The sequence below is a fragment of the Rhineura floridana genome, chromosome 18 (assembly GCF_030035675.1).
Source record: "Rhineura floridana isolate rRhiFlo1 chromosome 18, rRhiFlo1.hap2, whole genome shotgun sequence".
Classification (NCBI taxonomy): Eukaryota; Metazoa; Chordata; class Lepidosauria; order Squamata; family Rhineuridae; genus Rhineura; species Rhineura floridana.
The window spans coordinates 13348120-13371512 of NC_084497.1; the positions used below are offsets into that span (position 1 = coordinate 13348120).

Genomic DNA, 23393 nt, shown 5'->3' on the forward strand with positions numbered 1-23393 from the left:
TTCACACCCCTACGTAGAGATCAGGAATACCATGGTCTGAATGATCCTGACTTTGGTGGGAACATCAAGAGCCACAAAGAGCCACACATGCACATCCTTGCTGATTGCACGGCTCCCCAGTGTATATTAATTATTTTGCATCAATGAACAGAGCCAATTAACAAATTATTACACGTATCCTTGTAGGCAGTTCTGCTTCACCCTCTTGCACTCCTAATCTATTTATTATTTAGCATTCAGCTATTATGTTCGTTTATTATTACCAATATTACCATTATGTGTTTATTTATTAATTGCCAAAGAGGAAATCCCGGTTGCTTCAGCCACGCCCCGATTCCCAAATTAATTCATAAGTTATAATATTCTGTTGCTCCACCCTCAAAAAAGTCTTCACCCCGCGAAGCAGTTTAGCTCCGAGGAGGCGGGGCTACAGATATCCCCGCCCACCGGTGGGCAGTACTCCGCCTGCCTTTCCCGCGGGAGGGGGAAGACCGGCGTTGCGCTTGCGTGCCCAGATCTGCGCGGCGCTCTCTTCAAAAGTCTCGTGAGGCGATGCTCCATGTTCGCTAGAAATCCCCTCTCTTCTGCGCATGCGGCTCCCTTCTGTCCTCGTCCTGCGCGCGCCCTCTTCCTCCTCCTCCTTTTTCCTCCCCGGGGAGGCACTGCAGGCGGCGGTCTTCCTGCCCTGCTCCTTCCTAGAGCGGCAACGGCAGCCGGCTCGCTCCGCTGCCATTCCGACGCATGCGCACGCGAGGGTGAGAGGTCAGCAAGATGGCGGCGGCCTCCTCCGGGGATGAGGCGCCGGACAACGAGGACTATTACTCGCTCCTGAACGTGCGGCGGGAGGTGAGGGGCGCCGCGGGCGGCAGCAGCAGCAGTAGGAGGGGCCAGCTGTCCTAAGCCGATCAGCGGGAGGGAAGGGGCCGGCCAGTCCCTTGAGGTGGAATGGGGGAGGGGCGGGCCGCATGATAAGGCCCGTGCAAATGGACATACCCAGTGGATAGTCAGAGTGTGTTAGAATTGCTCTGTAAGACGTTTTGAAAGGTTTTTTAAAAGTAAACTGTTTTTAAACTTTTTTAAAAAGATGTCTTGAAAGCTTTTTAAAAATGTTTTTAAAGATGTTTTATTTCAATGTCTGTTTTATGATGTTTCAAAGTGTTTTTAGTACTTTTGTTTGCCGCCCAGGGCTCCTGCTGGGAGGAAGGGTGGGATATATATATAAATAACCGAACGAACGATCCAAGACAAGCCCTGAAGGAGCTAGGTCAGGCCGGAGAGGGAGGGGGGTCACAGCCCCAGCCCTCTGTCTTTGCAGAAGCTGCCCAGCTGACCCCAAGGAGGAGCTGAGCCCCCCCACCAGTGCTCTCCGCTGCTTGGGAAGGGCAGCATAGCTCAGTGGTGGTGCAACTGCCTTGCACGCAGAAGACTGGGTTCAGCTCACCGGCACCGTCTCCAGGTAGGGCTGGGAATGTCTTCAGCCTGAAATTCCCTGGAGAGCCATTGCCAACCAGTGCGGACAATACTGAGCTTAGAGGGACCAGGAGCCTGATTTGGAATAAGGGAGCTTCCTATGTATGCATTCCGAGGTATGCTGCCTACAGACAAACTGGAACGGGTTCAGAGGAGGACAGCAAGGATCATCGGGACTGGAAACAAAGCCCTGTGAGGAGAGACTGAAAGCTCTGTTTATCCTTGAGAAGAGAAGACTGAGAAGAGATATGATTGCTCTCTAGAAGTACTTGAAAGGTTGTCACACAGAGGAGGGTCAGGATCTCTTCTCAATTATCCCAGAGTGCAGAACACAGAATAATGGACACGAGACATAGGAAGCCTGATTTCAACTGAACATCAGGAAAACCTTCCTAATTGTCAGACAGTGGCACCAATGACCTCAGGAGGTGGTGAGCTCTCCAACACTGGAGGCCTTCAAAGGCAGCTGGACAGCCACCTGCTTGGGTATGCTTTGACTTGGATTCCTGCATTGAGCAGAGGGTTGGACTTGATGGCCTTACAGGCCCCTTCCAACTCTTCTGTTCTATGATTCTGTTCAATGATTAAATAGGCAGGTGACTACCAGGAAGCAGCCAGATATAGCAAGGAAAAGAAGAACAAATGAATAATGGGGTGAAGGGCAACTGCTGCCACCACAGGACACACAGATAATGCTTGGAGTTACTGCTTCCACCGGGGAGCAGGGTTTTGTTTAGGCAAATCAAAACTAGGTTTCCAAGATGAAGCATTTGTAAATATGTGTCAAAGTGCCAAGGATGCTTTGGTAATTTTAAGTATATTTTCTCCTTAACACAAAGATCCAGTATATCACTGGGCTCAACTTGGGAAAATATGGGATTTTAACCCTTTGAGTTCATTTGTATCATTCGTGGACTGTTCATATTCTGGGGGATTAAAATAAGGATTTCTGAGCCATAAAAAGCAGAAAGCCTTAATAGTTTATAAAACTAATAAAAGTCTTTCAGAGGTTGACTGGAAAAAGTGAGGTTATTGTAATCCCCCAGATCTCTTTGGAACATAAAGGACAGTTCTGGTGCGGTACTTGGTTCGCACTGGCCTTGAAATTTGACTGTTAGATGTGGGTGGACGAAGGAGGAATATGCCAGATAAATAGGGACTATTCACAGTGAAAGTGATTTTTCTTCACTTGGATCCAACTAACCTATGTGAGCTTCTTCTCTTGCAGAAGAAATCTGGCTGTGTTTTCAGTACCTGTATTTAGCATCTTTTCAGCTGCTGCACTCGAGGCAGTTTAAAATTAGGCCTTAATAGAGATGAATCACAAGAGGAAAGACACAGGCAATGAAGATGTAAACTTTCAGGCACTATGCCACTGCAGGAGATAGTTCTGGGAATCAAGTTGCAGTTGGTTTCAGCTGAAGCAAAGAAACAAGCCTCACTGTCTTGCCTTTCCCTTTAATGCAGCCAGGTGGAATTACTGATCATGACAGCTCTGGGAGGGGAAAAGCCAAATCACAATTTGATGCAGCAAAGTAGATGAATTCGGTTCTTTCTTTCCCCCTTGGTTGCAGAAGTGAACTTCCTTCTTTCTTTGTATAATTCTGATCAATTGAAAGCTATGTCCCTTATGGTCAACTGTGGTCCAAATCTGCCTCCAGAGTCTCTTCTGGTGACTTTTGGTGACTTTCTTTTAGGCTATAAGTTTGTACAAGGTGAAGCATACATTTCATAGCTGTTGCGTTCTGTTGCTCCATTTCCACCTGCTGGCTTTCTAGACCTTTACGAGGAAGTCAGGGAAGACTGTGGAGTCCACAAATGAATGCATAAGCCCTCCCCACGCCCCTCATATCTACAGATATGATTAACTTGGGAACTGGAGGAAATACATTGGAAACTGGGAGAATTGACAAGGGAGTGGGTGTTGTGGCTACTGTCTTGGGCCCCATGGAGCAGTCCTGCAGTGATGATGAAGATACAGAGTGGGAACCCAAGGTAACTTGCAGTCAGGAAGGGCTGAGACAGTAGGTTTCAGTTCTTTTGACAATGACAGCTCCTCCCCCTGAGCTCCAGTTACAACAGAGGGAACTTATGTGAAGCCCGTCCCTTCTCCCTTCCACCTGTCCTCTCCTTCCAAGGTGCATATCTCTTCTAGTGGAGGAGGATCTCTATGAAGTACCACCACCCCCATCTCTTTGGACGTGCAGACAACTGAGATGGCAGGCACAACTGGCCCTCACTTTTCCATCTCCAAGAAGCACTTGTGTAGATGCTCACTCCCGTTCTGTGACACCTTCCTCATGCAAGTAGGAAGAGACCACCTGAAGGTTGTAAGGTGGTGTATCTAATTGCTGCAACAACATATTTGAGTAGTCATGCCTAGTTAAGCTGTGTACAGTTGCAGAATCTTGCTTGACCTGTAATCTAATCCACGAAGCACACTAAACTGATGTTTTTCATTAAACAAAGTGGAGAAAGACACTAGTGGATCTGAGTCCGATTCCAATGGCTTGAGCCAGAAAACCTACATTTGTCTAGGCCAACCTTCCCCAACCTGGTACCCTCATGTATCTTGGACTACAGCTTTCATCAGTCCTGGTCAGGGCTGGCCCAAGACATTTTGCTCTTGGAAGCAAAGGGCAAAATGGTGCTCTTTGTTCCATGTACAGAAGATGACCAGACTGTTCAATTGTTCAAGACGTGATGGGATAGCGTTCTAGATTGCACCTGAGGGCAGCAGGCCAATTGAAGGGGTACAAGGCAGGCCATGTGGCATACACAGCTTTGTCTTCCAACCAAGGGGAATGACCAGGAGGGCTTAGGAAGAACAGCTGGTGGGCTACTGCCATCATCCCATAGAATCTGCTGCCTGGGGCGATAGCAACCCTGTGCTTAGTGGTAGAGCTGGCCCTAACTCCAGCCAGCACAGTCTTGGGGACTGATGGTGGGTGTAGTCCAGACCATCTGGAGGGAAGCAGATGGAGGGAGAATGGCCTAGGCAAATTGGATTGTCACCCTGGCCTGCTTTTTAGTTGCGTCTTTGTTTTTGCCATTGTGTTTTAAAATTTGGTTGTATGTGTTTTTAGTATGTAAACTGAAAAAACTGTTCTCTTTCACAGTTTCTACAAAGATGTTTGCATTTTGGGAACTAGAGGAAATAACAGTTCTGGAACTTAGGGTTGCATCCAGTGTTAGTCCTACACAGAGTGAACACTCTGAAGTTAATTTACATGACTAATTTAGGTCCATTAACTTCAGTGAGTCTATTCTGAGTAAGAGTTAAATATAACTTTTAGATTTGTTTGTCTTATGATGCAGCTGTTAATGTGCTATATATTAGACCTGTTTTCATGATTTTGTGATTTTAGTATATTTTTCTGTATATCTTTATTATTTTTTTGCTGTTCCCTGCCCCGGGATTGAAAATACTGAAAAAGATTTGCAGAATTAAATGAGGATGGTGATGAGAGAGGGATGGGGGTGGCATTCTCCCTCAGCTGTCTGTGTTTCCTTGTCATTCTGGCCTTTAATGTCTGTGGTGTGCAGTGACATCTGGGTGATATACTTCGCCAGTGTAGTGTCCTTTGTTGGCACCTTGTATTTGTTCCTCTGTGTCCTTTATGAGATCTCTCCAGGCAAGGAAATTGCTGAGGAACAACAGCTGTTTATGCTGAGCACATGAAGCAGGAGCGGAGAGAGGGAATAGGTGACACAACAGTGCTGTGGAGAAAACAAAGTTGTGTATGTGTATAAGCTTGTTATGCTGGTTTCCATTATTATTATTATTATTATTATTATTATTATTATTATTATTATTATTTAGTAGTTGTCATCGTTGTCGTAAGATGGCTTTCTCTATCACAAGCTGTTTTGATAGCATCATCTAATATTGGTCTCAGATCCGGCTTGTTGCTAATGGTGTTCTTATGTATTGGAATTCTCTTCAGTGGAGCAATGGGAAGTTGTTTGTTTCTTAAGCAGCTAGCTCCCTTGGAACATGCCTGTTAATTCCAAAGCAGCAGCCAGTTTGCAAGGAAAATTACAGTCGTGGCACCTTAAAGACTGATGGAGTATAATAATGTAGTTTGTTGGTAAGATCCAGCTTCGTCAGGTCCTTGATAAAGATGCACTAGAAGCTTGTTTTTTATTAAAAAACACAAAAAGTTAACATTGCTGCCAGCTCTGAGTTAATGGTTTTGCTCTTGTCCCACTCTTATGCCATGGTGCCTATTAGCCCACAGTTCTTTTCTCTAGTATGTCTTGGTAACTTTTGGTGGCAATAGACCCCACCCCCCAACATCTGGCGGTTTTGATATTTACTTGCATTGATGCTAAAACAGTGCTTGGCGCAGATGATGCCTCTTCTAATGTTTCCTACTTTGTAAAATGCTTAAACCATTTTCTAGTTTAAAATGGTTTCACATTTTAAGAGGTTCCAGCTGCTCAATCATATATGAGTAAAACACTAGTTCTGAAACAAAAAGCACATTTGTTTTTTTACATGAGGCATGATATGCTCTGCAAGGGCTCAGTAATGTCTCTGAGGAAAAACTCTGGTGCATCAGACCGAAGGCCTATCCAGTCCAGCATCCTGTCCTCCAAGTGGCCAATCAGATGCTTGTGGGAAGCTCACCTGCAGGACCGTAGCACAAAAGCGTTCTTCCTGCTTGTGCTCCTAAGCAACTGCTATTCAGAGGCATAGCAACCACTCCTGAGTTAGTACATGGTCATCATGACTACTAGCCATTGATAGTCTTGTCCTCTATGAATTTCTGAGGTCCTCTTTTAAAGCCGTCCAAGTTAGCTGCCCCACACTACATTGCGTGATGAAAAAGTTGATCCCGACTTACGGCTACCCTATGAATAGGGTTTTCATGGTAAGTGGTATTCAGAGGGGGTTTACCATTGCCTCCCTCTGAGGCTAGTCCTCCCCAGCTGGCTAGGGCCTGCTCAGCTTGCCACAGCTGCACAAGCCAGCCCCTGCCTTGTCCGCAGCTGCCAGCTGGGGGGCAACTGGCTCCTTGGGACTCTGCCGCTTGCCCACGGCTGCACAGGTGGCAGGGCACGTAACCCCTGAGCCACTCCCTGTGGGGTGATCTTTAGCTGGCCCTTGACACCCAGGAGACAGGAGTGGGGATTTGAACTCACAGACTCTGGACTCCCAGCCAGGGTCTCCTCCCCACTGTGCTATACCAGCTGTCACTCATTGCGTGATAGCAAATTGCAAAGTTTAACTCTGCACCGTGTGAACTTAGGAACCTGCCTTATACCGAGTCAATCCATTGGTCCATTTAGCTAACAGTGACAGGTTTTCCAGGGTTTCAGGCTCCCTTCCATACCTGGAGATGTCATTGGGGATTGAAACAGGCACCTTCTGCCTGCAAGACGGATGCTCTGCCATGGAGCTGCAGCCCTTCCCTGTGAAGAAATGCTTCCTTTTGTCTGTCCTGATTCTTACCACATTCAGCTTCACTGAACGGGCCCCACTGGGTGCTGCTGTTATGAGAGAGGGAGGAAAAACTTCTGTCCATCCATTTTCTTCGCACCTTGCATACTTTTATACATCTCTATCATGTCCTCTGCGCTCACCTTTTTTTCTAAACTAAAAAGACCCAAATGTTGTCATGTTTCCTCATAGGAGAGTTACTCCATCCCTTGATCATTTGGGTTGCAGACTTGTTCTCTATTTCTCCGGAGGACTGGGCTAGATCTTTCTTGAACTTTATTTGTTTCTGCTCATTAATTAAAGGGTAGCTTGCTTTTTTTAAAAAAAGCTCTGATTTTTATAAACAAATGTTTGTGATTCACTTAGGAAGGACTATACCCGAAAATGCAGACTAGAAATCCTTTCTACAAAGAATGGGAGGGGGGAATGCCCATTCCCATGTGTATTATGATGATTTATAGGCAAAATGTTTTGTCAGCATGATGTTTCTTATAGTTGTTAATTTTGGTTCCATTTAGAACATGAGAAACACAAACCCATGTTTATTAAATGGAAAAGGCAGCGTTGATGGTGGTGAAGTGGGGAGAATTCATTTCCATGATTCCCAGGTGATTTGCCGCCAGTGATGAAAATGTGAAATATATGTGAACTGAGAAATGGGACTTGTCATTGTCCGTTAAAATGTAAGAGTGCTATGACAGATCATTTAATTGGGTTGCTCATAAATCAAGACTGAACCAAGGTAGAGCTTCCAGGCGGTTCCAGCTCAGAATGCTGACTTTGGGGAAGGAATTTAAGAATATAATTGCTTCTCCTTCCCTGAAATACTTGGAAAGAAAAAGAAAACAACCCAAACTCCAAGTAATTGTTTTATTAATCTGCAGCATTTTGCAAACCAGTCGTTTCACATCAGTCTTCCAAATATCCTCTGTAGCCTTAATAGGCCTCCATTTAGTAGCTTTCCTGCTCATTTGTAGCCTAGAGACTGCGGGTGGGGTGGGGTTGTAAAGTTTCCTTGCCTGGAGCTTAATTGCCACAGGTAACCAGGCAAAAGGCAATTGACAAGCCTGAAGTTAAGTGGCCACACTGAGGAATGAATGGGGTGTGCTATTAGTTACTCCTATTCAAAAAGAGAGATATCAGTGCCAAGGTGGAAAGTATCTTACAGCCCCTGATCTTGTCTGCATCCATCTTTTATTAGCATCTTACAGATCTAGCTTGGAAGTCCTTCAGGGTGCCCCACCAGAATTGAGCAGAAGCATGCTAGCAAAATGCCCTGCAGGCTGCATGAGATGTGTGGTTCCTTCTGCAAGGAGCAGCTGTGATTTTATTCTGCTTCCCTCCTGCAGCACCGTTGCCAAGTAGGGTACTGTTTTGTTTCCCTCCCAGGATTGAGCAATAGTGTGTGATGCCATTGTGGTTGAAGCTGCATTTGCCCAGTTTCCCACATACCTGATTGCAACCATTTTACTTTCCCTGATAGATCTCAGTGGGAGCCATTAAGCTGATCCTCACCCATATCTGCGTAGCTGCTCTTCTTCCTGCTTCAGGTCCTACCCCGGTTCTTTTGGCTGGAGACACTTAGAGTATGATGGAACCCAAGAACTGGCTGGCTGAACACTTCTAACAATCAGCCTTCCCCAACCTGGTGCCAGCCAGACATTTTGGACTACAACTCTCATGGCCATGGTGATGGGTGTTGTAGTCCAAAAGGCACCAGGCTGAGGAACACTCTTTTGGGGATTATTTGTTGGCTCCTCTCAAGTATTTGAGGGACTTGCAGCAAGGCTGTCTGGAGACCTTTAAAGTGAGTTCTGCTAGATAACTGGATTTATTTTGGAGATGAAGTTGAGAAATTCTCCATTGCCCATAAAGCAGTCTTCATTGGTTTTTATTTCTATATTTTGCTCCCAGCTTCTCATATAATTCAAGAGAGCACTGGCTAATCTGAGAATAATGGGTCACTAAACTATATGGGCCAGGGGAGGAGGAAGAGGAGGATAGCTAAAACCTGTCTCTAACAAATTGCTAGTATATGGCCCTTTAATCTGTAATAGATTTACATGCTGCGTGGATGCAACTGGGTGATTGAGATGTGAAATGAATGAGCTTAGTCCCCCAAATAGCATGATGGTGTGCCTCTTAATTTTGCCCTGAGTTTGAGTAATAAGAATGTAACTTAAAATATCATTATTAGTGACTTATGTATCTCATTACAATTTGAAATGTTATCAGTATTTTCTGCTGTAGTTGGAGAGAGGTTATTACTCTTGAAATATTGAACCAATGACCTTAGTGATTCACTTATGATGAAAGGCCCAATCTAACATTTTATTGAACATGATATTTGTGAGAAATGGAACTGCTCATTTCTATTACTTAATCAATAGCACATTAAGCCATTTATCACTAATTTGATTAAAGAAGGTAATTGCTGAGCTGGAAATTCCACTCCCTTCTCATCTACTTTAATTCTAATAACCAAGGGAGTGGAAAAAGGTAGCATGAGGTAAGAAAGGATGGCTCCCTTTCTGGGCAATGTGTTTGCAGAAGCCAGGCAGGTCTGTCCGATTCCCTTGTCATTGAACCAAGACATATGAATAAGAAACAGAAAAAAATCTCTCAGTTCCAGCTTGTCACCAGAAATGGCTCAAGTCCCACTTTATGTATTTAAAACTGCAGTTTTCTGCTGATAAACTCTGTTTGTTCTTGAGAGAGAGGATTAGCATTATAGACGAAGCACCCTGACCTTCTCTTTTTGAGCTTAACAGCTGGGCAAACCTCTGCATAGATAAAAAAAGAACTAAGGTTCATGACAGATGCTCTTGGAGGTCGCTGATTCATAGGGTTGCCATAAGTCGTAATCAACTTGAAGGCACATAACAACAACAACAACAAGGCCATACCAGTGAAAGACCTTTTAAGGTACAGTAGGGCCCCACTCATACAGCAGAATAGGTTCCAGACCCCTGCCGAAAAGCGAATCAGCTGTAGCGCGTGAGGGTCTGGAACCTAACCTGCTGATCGCGCCGGAGGAAGAGGAGATCCGCTGTAGCGCACTACAGTTGATCTTACCCTCTGGCGTGATCAGATCGCGCGCAGGAGTCTGATTGCGCCAGAAGAGGAGGAGATCAGCTGTAGCGCTCTATAGCTGATCTTCCCCTCTGGCGCGATCAGCTGGAGTGCAGGAGTCTTATTGCCCCGAGGAGGAGAAGATCAACTGATCTTTCCCTCCTCCAGTGTGATCAGATCGAGCATGGGAGTCTGATCGTGCCAGAAGAGATCAGCTGTAGCGCTCTACAGCTGATTTTCTCCTCCTCCGGCGAGATCATCTGGAGAGCAGGGAGCTCCAGCCCTCCTCCAGCTGATGGCTCCGCTGGCGCCGTATTAGCGGGGCGCTGAGAAGCAGGGCCCTACTGTATATTGTTAGAATGCATTTGTGTGTTTAAAAAATATCTGCCCCTATCTTTGCAAGTTAATTTTTCCACCTCTTAAAAATTGAGATAATAGTCAAGAAATTAGAAGAAGGCTACGACTGGGAAGGGCAGCTGTGAGAGAACTAGAAAAGGTCCTCAGATGCAAAGATGTATCACTGAACATTAAAGTCAGGATCATTCAGACCATGGTATTCCCAATCTCTATGTATGGATGTGAAAGTTGGACAGTGAAAAAAGCAGATAAGAGAAATCAACTCATTTGAAATGTGGTGTTGGAGGAGAGCTTTACGCACACCATGGACTTAAAAACAACAACAAATAATTGGGTGTTAGAACAAATTAAACCAGAACTATCACTAGAAGCTAAAATGATGAAACTGAGGTTATCATACTTTGGACACATAACGAGAAGACAGGATTCACTAGAAAAGACAATCATGCTGGGACAAACAGAAGGGAGTAGAAAAAGAGGAAAGCCAAACAAGAGATGGATTGATTCCATAAAGGAAGCCACAGACCTGAACTTACAAGATCTGAACACAGTGGCTTATAATAGATGCCATTGGAGGTCGCTGATTCATGGGATTGCCATAAGTCGTTATTAGCTTGAAGGCACATAACAAAAAGCCCGTCTTTTGCTTCCATCTTCCGCTTGCATGATTGTGGTGAATCTCAAGGAAGGTGGCTCTGGTTCCAGAGTCTCTTGTAACAAACAGGCATTCCTTTTAGTTCAGAAGTTGACATCCTTACCTGCACCTAGTGACTTGCAACCCTGTCTTCTGCAGAGTTCTTCCCACCCATCACCTCCTATATCTAGCAGCAGCAGGCTTTAAAAATGCCAAATAAAATAAGATAAAAACTCTTCTCATACGATCTTAAATAATGTCATCTATTTTCCCTGGCTGCCCCTTAACGTTTTGAACTCTTTCCCAGAATACCTGTTTGAAGCTTTACGTTGAGTCAGGTCGTTGGTCCATCTACTCTGGTTTTCGTGAACCTGGTGTCCTTCAGATGTTTTGGACCGCAACTCTCATTGGCCAACAGATTGGGGAAGGCTGTTCTAGACGCTGTTCACAAAAACCTTTCCTCAGCCCATTGGCAGCAGTTCTGTGCCACGGATGTTTTCCTACTTTGCTTCCCAAGATGCTTTCAATTAGATGTGTTGGGGGTTGAACATACAAAGCATCTGATCACATTGTCATGGCAAATTTGTATTTATCGAGTTCCTGATTTCGAAATGGAAGACTTTCCATTTCTCTTAATATTCTGCTCTTTATATTTTGAACCATGACACAAATATCTTGCTGCTCTTTTAACCCACTTATGGTGGAACTCAGTTTCAGAAAGTTTGAATTATGCCTTGTTTGACACAGATGCTTACATGACCCATTGTCAGGGGCCCCACGGAGAGTTCTTGGTGGAGTGATCAGGAGGAGAAGGAGGGCTGGGATCCTGGGGAAGGGACCCAGTGGGCTGCAGTGGGAGGGGGCTGAAACAGGAGAAGATTTCAGCAGCTTTGACGGCGACAGCTCTGCCTCCTTAATTCCAGTTATGTCTGGCAAAGCGCTGTCCGACAGTGAGCTGTCCCCTCTCCTGTGAACCGTCACTTGCGTCTTCCCCTATGGGGAGGAACTGGAGGCTGAAGCAGAGGCAGTGTCAGAGGAGGAGCTGTGTGAAGTCTGTCCACCCCTGTCGCCAAGGATGCGCCAGGAGATGCAAACAGATAGCACCAGCTTTTCCACCTGTTTGTAGGAGTGTCCGCTTGCTAACCCAGTCCCATTCCAAGAAACCTTCCCCACGCAAATAGAAAGCCCATGCTGAGCCTACCTAGTGTCTCAAGGGGTGTGCCCAATTTATTAATTTTTTTATTTAGGGCATTTATATACTTCTTATATGCAGTTTACATTAGATGATTACAACAATAAGTTTTTTTTTAAAAAAAAGTTAAAATAAATGCAAAATACAGATTGTTTGTTGAAAAGATGGTTCTGCTGCAGATGTCCCTGTGGTGCCACAGCTGGGGAAAGGAGGGAGGGGCCACTGTGGAAGGCTGGATGGTGAGGGTTGCTCAGCTTTTTTCTTCAAGGCCTGAGTTTGAGCAGTCATGCCTAGTTGTGCTGTGTAGAGATGGCAGATGACAGAATCCTGTGTAACCTGTAAGCTGATCTATGAAACGCCCTAAGCTGACATTCCACATTAAACATAACAGAAAAACACACCACTGAGTCAGGAGTCTGAATCCAATGGGGTTGGCCAGGACACCCATAGGGTTTTTGTCTACAGTCTTGACAGCCTCGAAAATCCAAGCAAAACCTATTTGAGACGTAAAATTTTACTGTAGTGGTATTTTGGAACTGAATTTGGATTTCTGAAATTTTATCTTTCAGTGTCTGGAATCTCTTCCTGGGGGCAGACTTCAGTTGGTCCAAATTGCAGCAGCCAGACTTTTGTCTGGCACCTAAAGGTTGGACAATAGATCTCTGAAGTTGGTCCAGTTGCATTGATTAGCTGCAAGTGCTGGTCTTGGTCTTTAAGTGCCTAAATGGTTTGGTTACCTTAAGTACTATTTGCTCCCACATGACCTGCCAAGGCTAAGATCTGTTGCATAGGCCTTCCTTACTGGGTTTTATTTCAGGCTTTTCTGGTGAGTGAGTACAGGACCTTCTCAGTTGGTCTGTGGCTCTGTAATACTCTGCCAGTGGAAAGTCATCGGGCTTCCTCTTTACAGTAGGGCCCTGCTTACCGGCGCTTTGTTTCCCGGCGTTCCACTAATGTGACGGCTTTCATTTTCTATTTTAAAGCCGATGTTCGCTCTTTTGCGACGTTTTCGTGTCATTTTCAGGCGACGGCCCCATTATAGTCTATGGGTTCCGCTTTACGGCAATTTCCGCTTTACAGCAGGGGCCTGGTCCCTAACCCGCCGTATAAGCGGGGCCCTACTGTACTGTCTCTCGGACAGAACCAAAAGCATCATTCTGCTGAAGTTTTCAATTGTTGGTTTGTGTGTGTGTTTTGTACATGGGTATAATTTTGCATAAAGAAACCTTGCATTTCTGTAAGTCAGTCTCAGTGCTCTATGAATAGAAGCGTGGGATGATAATGATGATAATACCTTTCTAAAACTGTTTTAGCCTGTGGCCATCACCACATCTTTTTTTCAGTGAATAAATTAATTGTGCATGGTCTGAATAAATTACTGATTTTTGTCTGTCCAGAATCTGCAGCTGGTCGACTTCACTAATATTACATTGGTGCAATTGTATTGGTGGGCAAGATAGAATCATAGAGTTGGAAGGGGCCTTGTAGGCCATCGAGTCCAACCCCCTGCTCACAGCAGGAAATCCACAGCTAGAACATCTCCCGCAGATAGCTGTCCAGCCTCTGCTTGAAGACATCCAGCGAAGGGGATCCCACCACCTCCCTAGGCAGTCGGTTCCATTGCCGAACTGCCCTTACTGTCAAGAAGTTCCTTCTAATGTCCAATCTGAATCTACGCTCCTGCAACTTAAAACCATTAGACCTAGTCCTACCCTCTGGGGCAGCAGAGAACAAATCTGTACCCTCCTCTATGTGACAGCCCTTCAGGTACTTAAAGAGTGCAATCATGTCACCCCTCAGCCTTCTCTTCACCAGACTGAACATGCCAAGTTCCTTCAACCTTTCCTCATGACTTGTTCTCCATACCGGCTATCATCCTCGTCGCCCTCTTCTGAACCCGCTCCAACTTGTCTATGTCCTTCTTAAAATGAGGCGCCCAGAACTGAACGCAGTATTCCAGATGAGGTCTGACTAATGCAGAATATAGTGGGACTATTACTTCCCTCGACCTGGAAACTATAGCTCTGTTTATGCAGCCCAAAACTGCGTTTGCCTTTTTTGCCGCAGCATCACACTGCTGGGTCATGTTCAACTTGAGATCCACTACAATTCCAAGGTCCTTCTCACATGCACTACTGCTAACCCGGGTATTTTCCATCCTGTACCCCTGCATTTTGTTTTTGTGGCCTAAATGCAGAATCTTGCATTTGTCTTTGTTGAATGTCATTTTATTAATTTCAGCCCAATTTTCTAGTCTATCCAGGTCCCTTTGGATTTTATTCCTGTCTTCCATTGTGTTAGCTATCCCTCCCAGTTTCGTATCATCCACAAACTTCATAAGGCTTCCCTCCACCCCATCATCTAAGTCATTGATAAAAATGTTGAAGAGTATCAGCCCCAGGACAGAACCCTGTGGCACTCCACTCGAAACCTCCTTCCAGTCCGAAGCAGAGCCACCGACGACCACTCTTTGAGTACGGTTTTCCAACCAGTTGTGAATCCACCTGACAGTATTTCCATCTAGTCCACATTTGACCAGTTTGCTAATCAAAAGTTCGTGGGGGACTTTGTCAAACGCTTTGCTGAAATCTAGATAGATGACATCTACAGCATTTCCACCATCTACTAAGCTAGTGACCCGATCAAAAAAAGAGATGAGATTAGTTTGACAGGATTTTTTCTTGACAAACCCATGCTGGCTCCTACTAATCACAGCATTGTCATCTAGATAGTTGCCAATGGACTCTTTTATTATCCATTCTAATATCTTTCCCAGTATTGAAGTCAGACTGACCGGCCTGTAATTCCCCGGATCTTCTTTTTTACCCTTTTTAAAGAGCGGGACGATGTTTGCCCGTCTCCAATCCTCCGGCACCTCTCCCGTTCTCCAGGATTTCTCAAAGATGATGGCAAAAGGTTCCGAGAGTACATCCGCAAGTTCCTTCAATACTTTGGGATGCAGTTCATCAGGCCCTGAAGATTTGAACTCATTTAGGTTAACTAGGTATTTCCTGACTATCTCCTTATCAATCTCGAACTGCAGTCCCGACCCCTTCCTGAGATTGCTACCGATGCAAGGTTGCACACTGTTCCGTTTTTGGGAGAAAACGGAGGCAAAATAGGTGTTGAGCAGTTCTGCCTTTTCCTTGTTATCTTTTCCTTGTTAGGCTGTGGCATTCTTACGTTGGCTCTTTGTCTTGGCAGGTTCAGCCAATGAGCCCCTGAAAAGTAGCTGGTAGAATGGCACGTTCCATCTTGGTGGCCAACCTGGTGCCCTTCTTATGTTTGCACTAAACATTCACCAGCCCCAGTCAGCACGGCTGTATAATCTTGGGCTGATGGGATATAGTCCAAAATACCGGGAGGACATCAGTTGGGGAAGGGTCCATTATGCTGTTCCTAGGAATATGAGAGAGCTGAACTGAGTGGTTTGAATTTCTCCTTCCTGCCTCATCCTTGCAAAGAAGACAGCAGAAGTTGCTGGACCTGCTTGCCCACATGCACCACTCTTAGTTTGTAGTAATCACACGGAACTGATCAGCTTCCCTGGCTGGTCACTTGGAGGTGACTCTTCGTTTCCACAGACAACTAGGCTTGTTCATAAGCCTGTCTTGTGCAAGCCACTAGCCCCTCCATTCCCCTTCTGCAGCATAGGGATCATTGTGGTCAAAAGGCCTGTGAACTGGCATAGGCTGCAATCCAATACACACTTACCTAAATCCCACTGAGCCCAATGAAGCTTACTTCTAAGTAGACATGTATTGGATTGCACTGTTCATCTCCATCTCCTCTTGTAACTAAGCCTAAAAACATATAATTGAAGCAAATGCACATTTCCCTCCTGTTTACTTGTGCCTTCATTGCTGTCTTATTCTTAAATTAGTGACTGTTTCAATAATAAATTATTATTAATTATAGCCTGCTTTTTTTGGGAACAGAGATGTGTGCAAAATGGCTTACAAAAATATAAAACCAATTATAAACTAGAATAAAGCAGCGTAATAGTGGCACATAATATTTTAGATGTTATGTTTCGCAGGGCAGAGCCCTGTCATCTTGCACTTTGTAGAGCACTGTGTACGCTGATGGCATTTTATAAATAATAAATAATGCTGGCTGGCTGAGCTCACAGGAGGCTGTTGTAAGGAATACTGAGATAATTGTAAGTGCTTTGAATGCTCGAACTATGCTACATAAATTATTATTATTAATGTCCCAGACTGGTAGTTTCTTGAGCCATGCCAAGAGAAACGGCCTCAGCAAATCACAGCTTCATTATGCTTCCCAATCTGCAGAGCAAAATGCGCTGGAGTGCGTCTGATGGGTTCCCGTTTCTGGGCAGATTTTTCAGATGATAGCTGCTTAACTGCATTGATTGTGCTATAATTGGATTTCTTTTCTCCTTGCAGGCCTCTCAGGAAGAGCTGAAAGCCGCCTACCGTAGACTGTGTATGTTGTACCATCCCGACAAGCACAGGGACCCAGAGCTCAAGAGGCAGGCCGAACAGCTCTTCAACCTTCTTCATCAGGCTTATGAAGGTCAGCGGGTGCTGTAGATTCCACAGCCATGTTCTGCTCAGCAGCCAACAATGGATTTTGTAGCTTGGAGTCCAGAGAGCAAGTCTTTTTCCCCCTTAAGGGTGATAGCTGGTTTTTACCCTTTTTATTTGAGAGAATTAATACCATCAGTATTTGACAAAGGGGAGGGGGCACCAGGGTTGTATGCTTGAAAGCGAAATAAGGTTCTGATCATGGAGACTCATTTTATGAATATGATGTGAAAGTCTTGAATTGACAATCTTTTAATATCAAGGCAGCCCTCTTTTCTAGTAGCACCCTAGACTAGAAAGCCAGAAGTAAGAGAGAAGAAGCTTGCCTCTCTAGGCAGCTTCCAGTCTAATCTCTCTGTGGCAGCCAGCACCAGATTTTAGATTTCAGCTTGGTGGGGCTGTGCATGTCTTGGCACCTGGTTACTGGCAGCCTGGCATGGACAGGCAGCTAATGACGGGCATCTGCTCAAATGGACTCTAGTCCACAAAAGCGGATGCCTCAGTCGACCTCTTAAGACTCTAAGGAAGATAAGGATCCGACCCACTGGCCAGATCCAGTTCTGCACCTCTGCTGCAGGCAGGTACCTGAGCATGCTCAGCAAAGTCCTCCAGGCCACTTGCAAGGGTTTAACCACAGAAACCTTGGCTAGTTGAACGGTTTCTGTTGAGGCGTGGGGAGTTCTCCAGGGTTACCCGGATTGGCACTTGGCCTAGAACATAGTGTCCCCCCGCACCTATTCCCAGCAGTTGCAACAGCATATCTGTCCCTTATCTAGAGCCTTGTTGTGAACACCAGGCTTTTGTGTGAGCTTTTTTATTAGCAGGTTCACCTATGGTGTGTACTCCTATAATGGGGGGGGATTGTTTTTTGTTTCTTACTCTGCACAAAATACAGGCGGGCCCCGCTTATATGGCAGGTTCCGTTCCGGACCCCCGCTGTGAAACGGAAATCGCCGTAAAGCGAAACCCCATTCACTATAATGGGCTGCGTCACGCAAAAATGATGCGAAAACTGCGCAAAACGTTGCAAAAGAGCAAAAAATACCTTTAAAATTGAAAATGAAAGCCGCTGCATCAGTGGAACACCTTAAAGCGGAACGCCGTAAAGCGGGGCCCTACTGTAGACAAAAGTTCATGATCTGGAAAGGAAGATTTAAAAAATCCAACTGTGTCAGCACTGAAATAGTTACAAATCCGTCGTAACCCTGAGTGTTTCTCATCAGGCTAGTTTTGCTTTCCATGAAGGATTATAGTTGAGATGAGAATTTCTTCCACCAGAGGAAGTATGGGCTATAATTCATCTGAGATGCTGTTTGCTATGCTTGGCATGCAATTCTATAATTAGACTTAACTAAGTATATGTTTCTCTCTGAAATAAAAGACTTTTCCTAATCTGCTATAAAAGCTTGTCCTGTATCTAAGTTTGCTGGGGATAGGGGTTGTTGCCAAAAAATACACGTTAATGGCCATTGGGGAAACTTGGGAGTGTGTTGGGTGATAAATCTACATAGTCAAGATAATGCATTTGCTCCAGATTTTTAGTTCTGCAGTCATAGGCAGATGGGCTGTGTGTGTTTCCTCTTAGTCTTTTATTGAACCTGTTGCCCTTTTGATTATATTCTGTTATCTTGGCTTGGTTGAATGAATCTTGCATGCACCTGAATTATTGATAGTTTGTTTTCAGCGTTTTTGGATATTTGGAGGGAAGTAATTGAAATGTAAGTGAATTAGGAGCTGGCTGGATCTCCCCCCCCCCCGCAGCAAAAACTGCAACACCAGCAGAGTTTGTCGCCCAGCGGTTTAGCCCACAGGGAAGCTAAAGTGAAATGGTGAATAAATGATTTCTTATTAAATCCCAGAGATTAGCTAAAGAAATTTGGTTCTGGTGTTTTCTGCATGGTCAGCATTCCTCTCCTCCCATTAGGCTTGGACGTGGGTGGAATCACTTGCAGCATTCTTAATTAGATACATGGGAACAAGCGGGAGGGGAACCCAGCAGAGACCTTGAAACGGGTGATGCTTGTGAAAGGGGAAATCCTAAACCTTTACTCTCCAAGCACTGCCTTCTGAAAAATCAATTGTAGGATTGCATTTGGCGTTCTCCTGTGAACAGGATCTGTCTTTCATGTTATTTTCAGGCACTGCCATTTCCAGATGTACCTAAGAAGCATGCACTTAAAAATGTAAATCTGGGTTTGCAAACAGTGACTTGGCAGTGAGCTTAGATTGGCCACGTCATCTTCGTTGAATGTGTGCTTCGTGGCCTGGTTTTCACTTTCCTGAATATGTAGTTGGAAGGTGTGCTCAGGGGGTGTGTGTGTGTGTGAACTCTGCTTAGAAAGCTGCAGACTCTGAACATGTTCTGGTTTTAATTTTCAGTGCTCAGTGACCCACAGACGAGAGCCATCTATGACATATATGGAAAGAGAGGTCTCGAAATGGAAGGATGGGAGGTAAGATGATATGTCCAGACTTGCAAGTTGTATTAATCCGATGGTCCTCCCAGCCACTTTTATTAAACTCACTTGGTCACTCCAACACTCAGAGAGCTTCTCAGTCAAAATACTGCATTGCCAGAAACGATAGCTTTTTAGAGTTGGGTTTGTGTTGCAGTCTCCTTCAAGAGGCCATATCTGAGCATGTGCAGAATGATTATATTGGAGTAATGGTCTGGAACTGAGGTGGAGAAACTTCTTGGCTCCTTGGGCCAGATCCTTACCAGAGTTGGTGTGGTGGACCAAATTTGACAGGTGGGCAGGGACCACCCACCTCTCAATCTCATGATGTCACAGTGAAGTCAGGAGACGCAGCATCTTGCAAGGCACTGCTAAATGGGAGGGTTTTCCCCCCTATCGTTTTAGCAGAGGATCCCATGCAGGTCAACCCCAATCCCAACCCCTTCCTAAATCAGAAAGCGGTTTGCGTGTAATCCTGCTGAACTGAGCAGGATTTAACCCCTAGCTGATGAGCGGGGGTTCAGTCCTGTTCAGTTTGGTTGGGGTTAACCCTTCACACATCAGATGACGTAACAAGTGGTGAACATACCTTCATTGGCCAGCTTAGACCCCCCGGCAGGCCAGAGATCCCCTACCCCTGGTCTAGAAGGATCAGGCCAAGATCCACCTAAGAGTGTTTCCCAACAGCAGCCAGACAGATGCCCTAGTGAAGCTCCCAAGCAGGGCATGAGACAACTAGGATTCAGATCATGCGCATTCCAAATAGCTGCTGAGGTGACCAATATCCATTCATAGACCTCTCTTCCATTAATTCTCTGCCTGAAAGATTATAGCTCTCCCTACTGAGAACTGAGCCTTTGCCTCTCTTGTAAGAAGTTGCTGGGGAGAGGGACTGGTGACTGATATCATGGAAGGGTTCTACAGCTACCCCCCACCCCCCCGGGAAGCCTTAATGCTGACTGAAATGACGATGCCAAAGGCCAGCAAACCTTTGGGGAAGCTGAGGCCATGGTGTTTAGCCAAGAATCCGGTGAAATTGACCAATTTGTAGTAGATTTAGAAGCAGAGGCTACAATATGGGACCAAGATGAAACTGTTTATAAACTCCCTTGCTGCTTTGCTACTGCTAGGAGGTGGAATGCTGCTACATTCATTGCACTGAAATACTGTGCTTTGTATCATGTTGCTCTTTTATTATTGCTTTTATTATTGGATGGCTCTTGCAGGTGTTGATTTTTTGAGGTATTGCTATTCTCCTTGTTGTAAGCTCTCTCTCTCTGTTTATACACACACACACACACACAGAGAAAGAGAGACAGAAACAGAGACAGACAGACAGAACTTCACCCAAGCTTCCTCTGGATCCCTATAAGGATTCCATTAATCACCTAAAAATATATGCATGTAATTGTGATTAACAAAACAGAGCACTAGGACAGGCAGGAGATTTGTATGTTAGCAGCTGATGAAGGTGGAAGCCGAAACGTTTTGTTAATCACAGTTACGTGTATATATATATATGTACATACGCATATATTCTGGAAAAGCAGCATAAGTGGTGATGATGTGACAGCTGGAGCTATTTCCTACTCTGTTGACAAGGAAGACCTAAGTGGTCGTTTTTACTGCACAGGTAGGGTTCTCCATTGGCACAGAGAACCTCTTCTCATGTAGGATGAGTGATGGATCTTGGCTAGGAGGACATGTCCATATATGTGACAGTGATTTACCATCTATTGTGCAAGGCTCCTCTTGTCTGTGTGAAGCAGCTGCCCCAGTAGGCCATGCTGAGAGATCACATGCCAGTCAGTTAATATAATGGGGGAAATTAAGTGGGACCAAATGTGGTGCATGAGGAAATGAAAATTCAATGGGAAATGGCTGAAGGCAATGCTGGGGAGGAAGAGGAGGAGAAAAAACTTTCATTTGTTTCCGTTTCCAGCTATGTTTTGGATGTCTATCAATCTTGGAGCAGGAGGTTATAAATAAATTACTACTCATAAATTAGTGTGGGGCTCATGAACTGGTGAGAGATATCTACAGACATAGCCCTGAGCTTCTTGCCTGCACATATCTGGCATTGCTTTGCCTTCCTTTTCCTTGGTTCCTTCTTCTGCCCCTCCTTATCTTGGCCCTCTTCTGTCTCATCTTGCTTCAGGCTTCTGCTTCCTCCTTTCCCTCCCTTTTAGCCTTCCTTTGCTGTAGAGTATTCCTTTGCTCCCTAGCTGGAGTATTTATAATCATGCAGATATGTATTGGTAGAATGAAGGGATTGGATGCCTGCCTTTGATGTCACAGAGCTGCTTAGCTCTACGAGATTGGCTGACCCTTGAACACCTAGATGAATGTGCTGAATTTACGTTCATATCCCTGAAAGGAAGCAGTGTAATCGATTATGCGCTTGTATCGAATGCTCTGCTCCCTTTGATAAGAAAATTTAATATCGGTACTAACCTAAATAGTGATCATCTTCCTGTCTGTCTTTCCTGCTGCATCTCTGAGAGACCTTGTCTGACTGCTAAATATAATGTAACATTAGGACAACACAACTCTATACTTGGACAGTTCCTTTAGCCAAAGAGATAGAAACCTTTTTATTCTCTCCCAATCTTATGGATACTAGGACGCTTCTAATGAACTCAGAGCTTCCCGGAGAACTTCTTAACCTATATATGATGATAATCGACCAATTAGAAAACAAGATGCGTTCTATACATGTAGGTTTTAACGCTCACAAGAACAGAGGCCCCAAATGGTTTGATAATGAATGCTTTATGCTTAAACGACAATTATTGCAAGTTTATTTATACTATCGTCAACAACAATTACTCCACCTCCCGCCAAAGTATTATCAAATAAAACAAAAGTATAAAACAACTTTAGCATTTAAGAAAGATCTAGCCAAGAAAGAGGAATGGAAAAATCTTATCAAAGCGTCGAGGACTAAAAACTCAAGAAAGTTTTGGTCAATAATTACAAAAGCCTTTAATCCCTCGCGTCCTGTGTTTTGCAACATCCCCCCATATGTTTGGGAAGGTCATTTCAGGACATTATATAATAAGGACACTCACTCTGATATTGGCTTATATTCACCCCCAAGCCCTCATTCACTTACGACATGGTTGCCGGTGACCATGGCTGAAATTAAATCTTTAATCGCTGGTCTAAAAACAGGTAAAGCACCTGGGCCTGATAACATCCCCCCGGAACTTCAAAAAAACTTCTCAGATTGGTAAGCACCTTTACTTGCAAAGTTTTTTACCAGACTTAATGACACGGGTAGATTTCCGATTTCCTGGCATGAAGCAATCGTTATCCCTATTTTTAAAAAGGGGGACAGAGAAGATCCATCTAACTATCGTCCAATTAGTCTCCTTTCTGTAATAGCTAAACTATATGCAACCTATCTGAAAGAAAAATTACAGAAATGGATGGAGGAGCAAAATATTCTAGGTAAAGAACAGGCAGGATTTAGAAAAGGTGCATCAACTTTGGATCACTGTCTGATCTTACAACACCTGGCACACAAGTACAGTAAACAGAAGGGAAATGGCCTATATGTCGCCTTTATCGATTTAAAGGCGGCATTTGACTCAATCCCTTGAGATATCTTATGGTCAAAGCTATCTAAATCCACAATAGATAAGAGACTCCTGTTCTTAATATATCAACTGCATCAACAGACTACCTTACGTATACGTTGTGGCAAAGAGGGCGGGTTGACAAACTCTATCCCCACAACTTCAGGGGTGAGGCAGGGTTGCATACTTGCTCCGTTACTTTTTAATCTTTTCTTAAATGATTTAAATGAAAGATGTCTTTCCCATGATTTTCATACACCTAAGATAGCAGATGAGAGATGCCCCTTATTACTTTACGCCGATGATGCTGTAATTCTCTCATTATCGAAGGTGGGACTAAAACATACAATAAGGGCATTCATGTCCTATTGTACAGAAAATCATTTAAGTATTAATTTTGACAAAACCAAGATCATGGTCTTCTCCAAGAGAATAAGCTCCCCTACTTGGAGAGTGAAAGGACACTCTATAGAACAAGTTACTCATTATAACTATCTAGGCCTAAATTTCCATTATTCATTGAACTGGGCATTCCATATTAAAACAATGATTAGACGAATAACATCATCCTTGAATAATTTGATCAGATTCTTCTATTACAAAGGGGGACAATTTGTCCCGGCGATTATACATAT

At 44.5% G+C, this 23393-nt stretch overlaps 1 protein-coding gene across 1 annotated transcript in view; it reads left to right on the top strand.

Moving 5' to 3' along the window:
- Positions 1 to 587: 587 nt before the first annotated feature.
- The window catches only part of DNAJC11 (DnaJ heat shock protein family (Hsp40) member C11), a 69510-nt gene continuing 46704 nt past the window's right edge, over positions 588 to 23393 (top strand). The window contains exons 1-3 of the mRNA XM_061601491.1: positions 588 to 846; positions 16581 to 16710; positions 19101 to 19174. Coding sequence (XP_061457475.1) covers positions 772 to 846; positions 16581 to 16710; positions 19101 to 19174 — 279 coding nt within the window. The 5' untranslated portion in view covers positions 588 to 771. The remainder of the gene's footprint in view (positions 847 to 16580; positions 16711 to 19100; positions 19175 to 23393) is intronic.